Consider the following 11797-nt stretch of genomic DNA (forward strand, 5'->3'; position numbering starts at 1 on the left):
TTTACTTACTTAACCCTTGGCTTTTGGAATGGGTGGCTTAGATTCATTAGGGGAGAGCTTAGATACATGTCATGTGTCCCCTAAGCTGTTTAAAGCCAAGGAATAGGGCTGGTGTTTGAGTGTGACTTCCCTTGGTCCATGGGGAGAGGACCATACCTTTTTCTTCATTTGGCTAAACCAAGCTTAAGCTTGGTTCAAGTGGCTGGTTTAGGTCTTCTTAGGAAAGGAAATGAACCCCTTTACATCAGATAAAAGTAGTTTTAGATGAGGGATTGGGATTTCCTTGGTGGCATGGTGATGTGGCCATAATTTAATCCTTTCCCATGGGCTTGGAAGGGTTTGTTGACTTGTTGACCTATTGAGTAGTTGATGGTGACTGGGATAGGCCTTGCGATGGTCAAAGGTGTTGTAGGAAACTATATCAAGGAGCTTGAAGTTAATGGATTGAACTTTGCATGGGTGTTGAGAATATGTGAGGGGTTTGACCATGTATGGGAGTTTGACCAAGTCAAATCCATGGGAATTTTACTTAGGGATATGTTAGACATGCTTGGAGTGTCCAATTGAAGGATTTTGAAAGGTTGAATTGATTTAAAATGGCATCAAAAATTAAATTTTACATTAGTGTATGTTAAGGGATGATTTGATCAACCAAAGTTGACTTGGTAAACTTGCACAAATCATGAGTTAGATTTGGGTCCAGCAAATTCTAAATGATATTTTAGTGCCAATGGAGGTGGTTTCATGCTATGGTGAAGTCATTTGGGTTGAAATTGACATTTGAACTCTTAAGGGGTTATTTGGTCAACTATGATTGATTTGGTCAAACAAGTTAAACAAAAGCCTTTGTTTAGATTCAATGCGCAGTGACAGAAAGAGTGGAGTAGCTCCAGGCTTCCAGTGACAGATAAGATTAGAGAAAGTCGACTTAGATGGTTTGGTCATGTAAAATGACGACCTTTCGATGATCCTGTTAGGAAAATAGATGTATTATATTTGGCCTATATTATGAAAGATGAAGGTAGATCTAAAAAGACTTGATTAGAAAATATTAGAAATGACATTTTTTTTATTAAATTTAAATAAGAATTTGACTCTTAACATGACACAATGGAGAAAAAGGATTCATGTATCAAACCCCACATTATGGGATAAAGGTTTGATGTTGTTATTGTTGTATATTAATTACATTCTAATTATACTTAAGGCTAACAAAAATATCACATGTCTGATTTGGAAGGCAATATATAGACCTCGATAATATGGGACAAGATGAAGGAATTGATCTCAACTATTGAAATAAAATTCAAAAGTCAAAGTCAATTGAAGAGAATGGGTGTGTATACAGAAATCAATAAAAAATTAAAAAGAATTATTTAGATTTCAGTTGCGAATGATCCATGACATATACAAAGTGGTTAATGCCGAGATTGCATTCTTTACATTTCATATCAAACAAAAAATCAGGAATGTAGCTTAAAGAAAAATATATTTACATATATAAAAGGACCACCAAGTGATACATAAATAAAATTGAGTACATGGATCAAGTGATACAAACAACTGGTTAATGCTGAAATATTATGCATTCTTCACATTTCATATATATCAAATAAATAAGATAAGAAGAAACAAGTTTGCTTATTGGGGACGAATATCGATATAAGAAATGTGAGCAATCTTATGCCGATCGGAGCCTCCATCCTCTCCATAGCGCTCCTTTAACTCTGGATGACATTCCCCAATTATTGTTAGACGTTTCAAAGAGGGAGGAAGGTTCGGCAATTCCTGAAGCATCGGAACATCCTCAATATACAGTTCCTGAAGTGAAGATAAGCTTTCCAAGGAGGAAGGGAGAGACTGTAAGGACGCGAGATATATATAGTTCAGCTTACAAAGAGATGAACTAATATTCAGAAACCACTCCTCCGCCTCATTTGGAAATGAAACCAGCTCATCATTTAATGAAATACTCAGTTCTTTTAAGGAGGCGATACTTCTCAACGGCTCCATTAGCAACAGCGATGGATCACTTATCCAGAGATTGCTGAGCATGAGATGGCAATTATTACTGGTCTCCACTTCTCGGTATCTTCCGCCAGAGATCAGATTGGGGCAATTTGTAATTGACAAGTATCTTAGTGCTGCAGGTCTTCTAATTTCATCAGCCAGAGGAATAGGATTTGAATTGCTACAAAAATTCAAAGTTGTCCACCCAATTCCATCTATCTCCAACCTCTTGAGCTTAGAAGGCAAAGAGGGCAACTCTTTCAACTTGGGGCAGTCAAGTAGAAACAGATGAGTTAAGCAAGGAAACAAACATCCATCTTCAGCAGCTACTCCTGCCTCAAACCAATCCTCTAATGCATCTAAGTAGCTAATATGTAACACTTCTAGCGATGGAAAGGCATGGTATTTATCATTCCCATTAAATTTACTTTCGAGACATTTTACTTTCGGCATTTCAATAAGTGTCAGTGTCTTGAGAAAGGGAAGTTGCCCAAAAGGTGGAAGAGTTTCCCATTCCCTGCAATTTGAAAATTCGATTTTCTCTACATTGAAGATTGGATTGACATTGTTCATCCATATTGCAGACCTTGCACCCATGTATCTCTCTATGCTCAGATTCCTTAGACATTTTGGTGGTTGAAGGTTGTCGAGCATGTTCTCATCCAAATCGATGTTCCTCGAATCAGTGTCACTCCAACATAAGGTCAAATCTGTGAGCCTCCTCTTTTCACATAATTGGGCATTACGAGCCTCCTCGGCGTCCTTCACATTTTCAAGACAGTTTATTCCTAATTTGCAAAGATCATTCAAATTCTTGAACTCATCAATTCTATAACCCATCTCATTTCTAAGATCAAATATATGCAATTCTTGAAGAGACTTTAGCTTCCCAATCCCACATATCGATGAAATAATATCCGTTGGCAATTTCATGTAACGCAAGTTAGAAAGGTTATTAATGTCACTTGGTAAAAAATCATCAGATAGGCTTCCCATCCATAAGCGATCAAAGATTATGTATTGCAAGTGATAGAGATTACTTAGAGATCTTGGTAGCCTGGTGACATCAACTACTTTGATCTTCAAATATCGAAGATGTTTCAAATATTTAATCTCCTCATGTATCATTTCCCATTCATCTGTACATTTGTATAATACACATATGTATAATACACGCAGGCTTTTCGATGCTTTGAATAATTCAATAAGTGCACTCACAAGATCCTGATTAGAATCTTCATAGAACAAGAAAAGAGAATGCAAATGTCTAAACTTCTCAATCTTTTTTAAGATGTCTAGATTTGTAGTTCGAACAGACAAGTGTCGAATAGTGTCAGAAATTTTGAGGGATAACTCTTCATCATTCAAAAGTTTACCGCATACCTGTGCAAAAAATTTAGATGCCGACTCATGTATTAAATCATGCATCTTGTAGTCATCTCCGACCTTGTCAAATAAAGCTTTTTTGACTAAAACATCAAAATACCTTCCTCCGATATCCTCCATAGTCATTCCTTGAGACGGCTGAATGAAACCCAAAGCAATCCACATTCGGACTAAATCATCTTTATCAAACTCATGATCTTCTGGGAACATACAACAAAATGCAAAACAATTTCGTAGATGATTTGGGAGAACTATATAGCTCAGTATTAAGATGGAATGGATAGAATTCTGATCAAATAAATTGCTTTCTAGAACTGTCCTCCAATGCCCTTCATTCAAGTTGTCATTCAGAACACCACCAATGACTTTAGCTGCCAATGGCGAGCCTAAAAGCTTTTTAACTATCTCTCCAGAAATGGCTCTTAATTTTTTATGATCATCAGGGCGGTTCTCTACACCAACAAATGCGTGAGAGTTGAGGAGCTGCAAACACATATCTTCCTCTAGCCCCTTTAATTGAACTATTTCCACCTTCTTTGTAATTACTCTTGCAAACATCAGCGCAACTGCATCCGTTCGAGTTGTTACCAGAATCTTACTATCAAAACCCCCACAAGCTAGAGGGGCGAGCACATTCCCCCATTTACTTTTACACCGTTCCTCCTCCTCTTCCCAAACGTCATCAAGGACCAGTAAGAACCTTTTGGACATCACCTCCTTCTTAAGTTTCCCTTGAAGCGCATCAAGTGAATCCAAATCAGGCTTCTTCTTCTCAAGAGATTCCAACATATCTGCAATGACTTTTTTCACATCAAAGTTGTTGGAAACACAAACCCACATTTTAAGATTAAATTCCTTTGTCATTTCATCTTCATATACATGTTGCAAGAGAGTTGTCTTCCCCATACCACCATGGCCAACTATAGATAGAAGAGAAATATTACCGTGAAAATCAGATCCCCGAGGCTCATTTGATGGATTCCTCAACCAATCCATAACAAGCACCTTCTCCTTGCCTCGACCGATGAGATCATTTTTAGGCAAGGATCCCGTTTCACGTGCTCCGTGCAGCTCAAGCTGCTGCTTCTGAAGCTCCTTCTTTGCGTGTTTTACAAGATGAAGGAAAGTATCAATACCAGTTGTTGAAACTTTATGAAGTTTCTGCACAGCCTCCTCCAGTCGCTTCAAGGTGGGATCAATTTTGAGAGCACGTTTGCCAATTTTAACAAGTCTTTTCTTCATGGATTTCATGATGGAACGCACCCTTCTCAGCTTCTTGTTTTTGGTCACCTGTTTTTCAAGTTCCATGTACTCCAGCTCATCAAACACGTCTTCCGCATCATCAATGGCATCTCGGAGCTGCCATAGCCATTTGTTAAGAGCTGGATATTCTTCTGTGATCTGCTCTTGGCTGGAAGCAAAGTGGACGACAGCTTGGATCTGGGGGAGATTCTCTTGCAGCTTGCCCAGCTCCTCCTTCATGCCTGTCTGCCATCTGACTTGATCTTTCAGGTAACGGAAGCCAGCGCTGATGACCTTATCCATAATTGGATCAAGAACCATATCCGCCATTGCAACCACGATCGATGTAGAGCAGAACAACTGAACAGTAAGGGGCTCTTTGGTATCGGATTTATGTTGGGATTTTAGTCGGATTTACGCTAAATCCAGCCAAACGGTTTTTGTGCGCGCGTTAAATCCCGGAATTTCATAAATCCCGAATTCAGGGATTTACGGCTTAAATCCCGGATTTACTAAATTCCTCGGTTCGGTGGATTTAACGGGATTTTGCCGAAGAAGCGCGCGAAAGGGAGAAAGTTACCTTCACAGCTAGCGAGCTCGTGTTCTTGCTTCCGATCAAAATGTGGTAACTTGCGATCGGACAGGAGGGAAAGTCGTAGAAGGAGCGAAGTCGAATAGCCAGGAAGGAGCTGAAGAAGCGACGCTTGCAATCTAAACACCTCCTGCAAAGCAACGAAGCCGAGCAGCAACGACGAAAAGTGAAGATAAAAAGGCAAACCTAGACGCCTTATGTTATTATTGATTAAGTTAATTAATATAATTTAAATTATTAATAATTAAGTAAATTAATTAAATAACTAATTGTATTGTTAGTGCATAAATTAATTATCTAATTTAATTTAATTGTATAATTAGTAATTAATATTAATTAATTAGCTTAATTAATATAACTTAAAATATATATATATATATATATTATTAAGTATATATGTTAAGTACAAACTACTCATTAATTATTACTTACACAATTAATTTTATATTTAAAAATAAATATATAAAGTTATATTAATTAATCTAATTATATTAATATTTAATAACTAATTATACAATAAAGTTAAATTAGATAATTAATTTATGCACTAATTATATAATTAATTATTTAACTAATTTACTTAATTATTAATAATTTAAATTATATTAATTAAGTTAATCAATAATAAATTTTAGAGGCATCTATGGTTTGCCTTTCATCTTCTCTTTTCATCATTGTTGTTCGGCTTCGTTGCTTTGTAGGTGTATAGATTTCATGTGTCGCTTCTGCGGCTCTTTCGTGCCTGTTCGACTTCGCTCCTGCAACGACTTTCTCATCAATCCGGATCGGAAGTTACGACATTTTGATCGGAAGCAAGGACAGGAGCTCACTGGCTGTGAAGGTAACTTTCTCCCTTTCGCGCGCTTCTTCGAATAAATCCCGTTAAATCCGGCTACCCCTCGGATTTACTAAATCTAGGATTTAAGCAGTAAATACGTAAATATGGGATTTACCGAATCTCGGAATTTAATGCGCGCGCAAAAACTGTTTGGCTGGATTTAATGTTAATCCGACTTAAATCCCGCTGTAAATCCGATACCAAACAATCCCTTAGGTTTCGTTTGGACAGTTTTTTTTTTATAGTTTCTTACTGCTTTCTATCTAAAGCAGTTTTTAGTGAAAAAAAATTCATTTTAAAAAATTCTTATACTGGTAAAATTATTTTAAAAAATAATAAAAAAGCTGTATCAAATGAAGCCTAAGCTGTCGGGTAATCATTAGTTGACTACTTTTTTTAAGTATAAAAATTTTTGAAATGCTTTGATGCTTCAAGATTGAATATTTTTCATCATGAGACTAAATTGTTCTTGTTAAAATATAATATTCAGTTTAATATTTTGATACACATTTGCATTGTTAATGAGCCTTCATCTTCTTTACATATTCTGAACAATATCCTTTTTCATGTCGTTTTATAATTTAAATTAATCTTTGGGATGTATTTAAAACTTCATTACAATTAAATTGATTTTTATTTGATAAGCAGAAGCTCAAGCCTTCAATGTAACATCAAGTAAGTAAATGAAAATAATAATAATAATAAAGCTTTATTGAATACTTTTCTGGCTGGCAAACTTCCCCATCTTCTAATCAATTGATGACATTAAAGTCCAAAGGATGTCACATGCACAAAGACTTAATAATGTAGATCACAAAGCTCCAAAAGGTTTTGACATTAATGACACTGATTAAGACTCTTCAATTTAATTTAAGACCTCAAATCTTAATTAGCCCCAATTAATTCTCACTACAATTGAAAATAAAAATTAGAAATTAATTTCGTTTGAACAATTTTTTATTTGGAAAAGTTATAAGGGTAAAAAGATTTGTAAACAGATCCATTACCACCGCTGTAAATTTCATTAAATAAAAAAAAAGATTTATAAACAAAGGCCCAAAAGGATGCCAAAACTAAGATCCCAAAGCTTTAATCACCAAAATAAGCTGCAGGTTGCAAGGCAACCCCAAAAAGACAAAATAACCCAAAATTTAGTCACTTTGAATGCAGCAAAAATAACCAAAAAACAAATTAAGAAGGCCATGAGGCCTGTCAGACATGGGAGAAATGGCAGGAGGCTTCCTGCAAAATCAATAGAAAAGTTCGTCATCCGGTTGCCAAGCAAGGACCATCCATAAGAGGGACAACAACAACAACAACAACAACATCAAGCCTTTATCCCACTACGTGGGGATAAAGGCCACCATTGTCCAACCAAAATGAGAGAATCAACCACCAAAGTTGCCAAAGCAAGCTAAGCCCATCTAAGGGGTTCTGTAGGAATCTTGCCTTATCATTGTCCGACCAAAACGATCTGCCCAACATACAAAAAACATCCAGCAGCAGCAATAACCACAAATAATAGTACATTCCCAAAGTCTGGAGCAATATAAGGATAAAAAAAATTAGCATAGACAAGTTAGAAATTTATCATAATTCTTCCGGCAGCTAATTTTACCCTAGATGACCCTTTTAATCAAAACCAAATTAGTATTTAGAGAGGAGATAGAGTCATCATACCTTCTCCCCTTTCTTTCACGCCAAAGGAAACAAATAGAAGCACAGATAACCAAATAGAAAAAAAAAAATTGCATCCATTTAAAGGTGAGAATTATCACTGATGCCGTTGAAAACCTGTATATAATGTTAAAGTCTAAATAGCAGCCTCAGGAAATAGAACTTTCAAAATGCTAAAATAGAAATCAAACAAAGAATAACTGAGAAACAGTTTCAAGTTTATAATTACAAAAAAGACAGGGCGAGTAGAAATGTTAACTCCTAGAGATAAGTTGGTTTGCCGATAGTGCCACAGAAAAAAAATATCTTAGACATTCACTAAACCGAAACAAAAATTACACACAAACAAGAGATTTAGCTGAAACAAAAACTCCACTTTAATCATAGAGATTCACAACAACAATAAGAGAATAGTGAACAATATATTTGAGTTACATGCATGACTCGAGCAAGAAAACATGAAAAACTTTGAAAATAGCATAAGAAGAAAAAAGTTCGCTTTTTTTTGTTTTTGTTTTTCTCCAAATCGGTAGAATCGGTAGAAATATCAACATAAGGAGTGTGAGCAATCTTGTACCAAACGAAGCCTTCAACTAATTGGTAGTGCTTATCTAAATATGGATCATGACATTTATCGATTGCTAGAAATTTCAAAGAGGGAGGAAGGATTGGTAATTCCCGAAGTTTAGGAACTTCGTAAATAGATAGATTCTGAAGTGAAGATAAGCTTTCCAAGGAGGAAGGGAGAGACTGTAAGGACTTGAGCCATTTAAATTTCAGCTTACAAAGAAATGACCAAACTTTCAGAAACCACTCCGCCACATTTGGAAATGAAACCAGCTCATCATTCTCCAGAATTCTTACCGGCTGACTTTATTGGGAGGGAATTAAAGAGTCTCCTAATCAAGAGGGAGCATTTTAGGAAGGTTCTTAATCAAATAAAAATTATTTTTGAATATTTAAATTATATTTGGGAGGAAATTATTTAAGCAAGAGATTTATTTTGAATTCAAAATTTAAGAGGAAAATATATAGAAAGGAGGAGGAATTAAGGGAAAATATATGCTAATTTTTATTAAATTTATGATTATAATGATGCTATCTATATGTTTAAATTGTTAGTTTCAATAATTAGTTAGGTTTTAGCTTGAACTTGAAAAAAAAAATTATAAATATGATTGAATAAGATTTAAAATTCATGTAATATTTGAAGTTAAAATGCGTTCAAAGGGCTCTAATAGTAAATGAGCATATTTTGAGTGAGCTCGTTGCTTGTCCGTGTTTGACTGTTTTGAAATTTTATTCCTTAGAGTTTGGCTCAAGTTCAAAAGTGTTTGTGAATAGCATGTTCTTATTCAATTTATTTGTTTTTGTCATAATAATCAATGATCTTCGATTTATTCTTCTTTGTTCTTATTTGTTATTGCTAATTTAATTTATTAATCTTATATGCTTTTATTCAATTTATTTGTTATTTATTCGAATTACTCAAATTAGTTAAAGAATATTAAATTTCAAAAGTTTTAAATAACTCATAAAAAGAGGAAATTTTTATAAGTGATAATAATCAATTAAGCTCAAAATTTAACAACTAATAATTTAATATCTTATATTATAAATAAAATATTCATTTTTAATAATAACCTTCAATAAGCAAATTAAGAGCTGCAATTTTTTTTGTCTAGGAATTGAAAAATTAGCAATATAATTAATTTAAATAAGATAAAATATAAAAAATTTCAGCCAAATTAGAAACTTAAAATTGATTTTAAAAGTTATCAATAAGAAAAAAAAAACTAGCAATAAATATAATTTAAAAGAACGGAAAGTTATCAATAAGAAAAAAAATCGTAGAGTTGAATTGTTTTATCTTGTAAATAATCAAAATCTAGAATTTAACGACATATATAATGAAATATTAAAAGAAGAATAGATTTATATATAAATGGACCATCAAATGATACAAAAGAGAGAGTACATATATATAATATCTAAGACTATAGTTCAACAGTAATCAAATAGTTTATTTGATTTTAGCTTATATGAGTCTTAGGCTTTGTTTATGATAGTTTTCTTATTGTTTATAACATAATTTTTTAGTATAAAAAATTTTTGAGCTCGAAATTTTTTAATAGAAAACTGATTTAGAAAGTAATAAAAAAACTGTTTTAAACTAAGACTTTTTTTTTTCTTTTAACATGTGAAGGACCGTAGTCGACAGACAACAGGAGGTCAGAGGGACCACAGTCAGTGGACGATGTGGTCAGAGGGTTTGTAGTCAGTAGGTGATCTTGGTCTGAGGGATCGTAGTCGGCAGGTGACGGAGGTCGCAGGAATCGTAGTCGGCGGACAACATAAGTAAGAGAAACCCTGGTCAGTGGTCGACGGGAGATGATTTGATTCCTATAATATTATAGATTAAATGACTTGGTTAAATCATCTCAATAGAACAAAAGATGTGACTTCTATGAAAAATCTTTGGGGATGAATTTTTCATCCCCAACTCCTTCTGGGGATGAAGTTGCAAATTTTATAAACATTTTATTTTATTACTTACATCCTACCCCTCTATGAGCTACAGCTACCCATTTACACAAACCTATCAAAAAAGAAAATAAATGATGACTATTTGAATTTAATGATTTGTTCATTCATTTCAATATCTAAATGAAAATTGATACATATGGTAACTACCATTGTAATATGCTCATATGTGATGTACCATTTTGAACACAACCCTTCGAGCGCCTCAAGTCAATCTCTTTTCTTACACACATAAAAGTTCAAGAAATACCCAACCAATTCATACTAGATAATTATTAAAAAGAGTAGACTTTTAGTCAAGAGGGAATATGCCAACTCATAGTTAGGGGTGTCAATATTTGTCACGACATGAAAATTCATCCCGAAAATTTCGGGATGGACGAGACCCATTTTTTCAAACAGGTCGGGTTCGGGTTGACCGGACGGGTTGCCGGGTCAACTCGGAAACCTGTTAGAATAAGCTTCCACGCTGCTCGCACCTGCCCCGGCTACCAGCGCAGTTGCCAGCGCCTTACTCTCGCCTGCCCGTTGCTGCCCGCGCCCTGCCTGAGGCTGCCCGCTCCACGCAGCTGTCGCTTGCGAGTCGCGCCCGCGGATGCCCGCACTACCTGCTCGTGCCCACACGCATGCCTGCACGCCCGCGTTCGCGCTCACGCCTGCGTGTGCCTGCCTGCGCGCCCGAGTCCGCTTCCTGCCTGTGCGCCCGTGTGGGGTCGGATCAACTCGGCAACCCGACGGGTCGGATTTAGATCTGAGCTTCTGACCCGTTTACCTACCTGGGTCGACCCGATTGAACCAAGGTCAGTTCTGGGTTCGACCCAAACCCGACTCGTGACACGAAATTGACACCCCTACCCATAGCGCCCTCAACAACTCTACATAATATTTAGGTTTTATTTAGGACAACATTCTTACTACTTTATAAAGCAGTTTTTTAGTTCAAATTTTTCTTTAACTATAAAATTTTATACTAAAAAGTTGTTTTAGAAAGCCATAAAAAAGTTGTCCCAAACGAATCTTTCTTTCTTTCTTATGCATTCAATGAGCCCATAAATAACTTCCTTTAAGAATCTCTTTCTCTCTTTTATTCTATGGACTTTTATTTTAATAAATTTTTATGCATCATGCATGCTTTGCTCTTTGGAGTTAGGTAGGGGTGTCAATTTTTGACACGACCCGAACCCGACCCGGAAAAATTCGGGTTCGGGTCAACCCAAACCCGAAACGGGTCGGGTTCGGGTTCATGAAATCAACCCGTTTTAAAAATCGGGTCGGGTTCGGGTTGACCCGCCAACCCGAAATTGACCCGAAAGTGACCCGAAAGTGACACGAAAACTCATTTTTGACCCGAAAACCCGAGATTGACCCGTTTTTGACCCGATTTTGACCCGAAAACCCGAGATTGACCCGATTTTTGACCCGAAAATTAGCAATTTTGGGTCAATTCCGGGTCATTCGTGTCGGGTCGGGTTGACCCGGACCCGAATCGGGTCGGGTTCGAGTCCAGA

The 11797-nt window shown here is 35.8% G+C and overlaps 1 protein-coding gene across 1 annotated transcript; it reads right to left on the reverse strand.

Annotated features, from left to right (window-relative positions):
- Positions 1-1472: 1472 nt before the first annotated feature.
- LOC110101501 (putative disease resistance protein RGA3) lies at positions 1473-5369 on the reverse strand. The gene has a single exon (XM_020829415.2). It carries the CDS (start codon positions 4966-4968, stop codon positions 1642-1644), a length of 3327 nt encoding a protein of 1108 aa, XP_020685074.1. The 5' UTR covers positions 4969-5369; the 3' UTR covers positions 1473-1641.
- Positions 5370-11797: the final 6428 nt, after the last annotated feature.

The sequence above is a fragment of the Dendrobium catenatum genome, unplaced genomic scaffold (genome assembly GCF_001605985.2).
Source record: "Dendrobium catenatum unplaced genomic scaffold, ASM160598v2 fragScaff_scaffold_847, whole genome shotgun sequence".
Lineage (NCBI taxonomy): Eukaryota > Viridiplantae > Streptophyta > Magnoliopsida > Asparagales > Orchidaceae > Dendrobium > Dendrobium catenatum.

Bases quoted from the DNA above. Each gene is read 5' to 3' on its own strand.
- LOC110101501 (XM_020829415.2), bottom strand. From the start codon at position 4,968: ATGGCGGATATGGTTCTTGATCCAATTATGGATAAGGTCATCAGCGCT.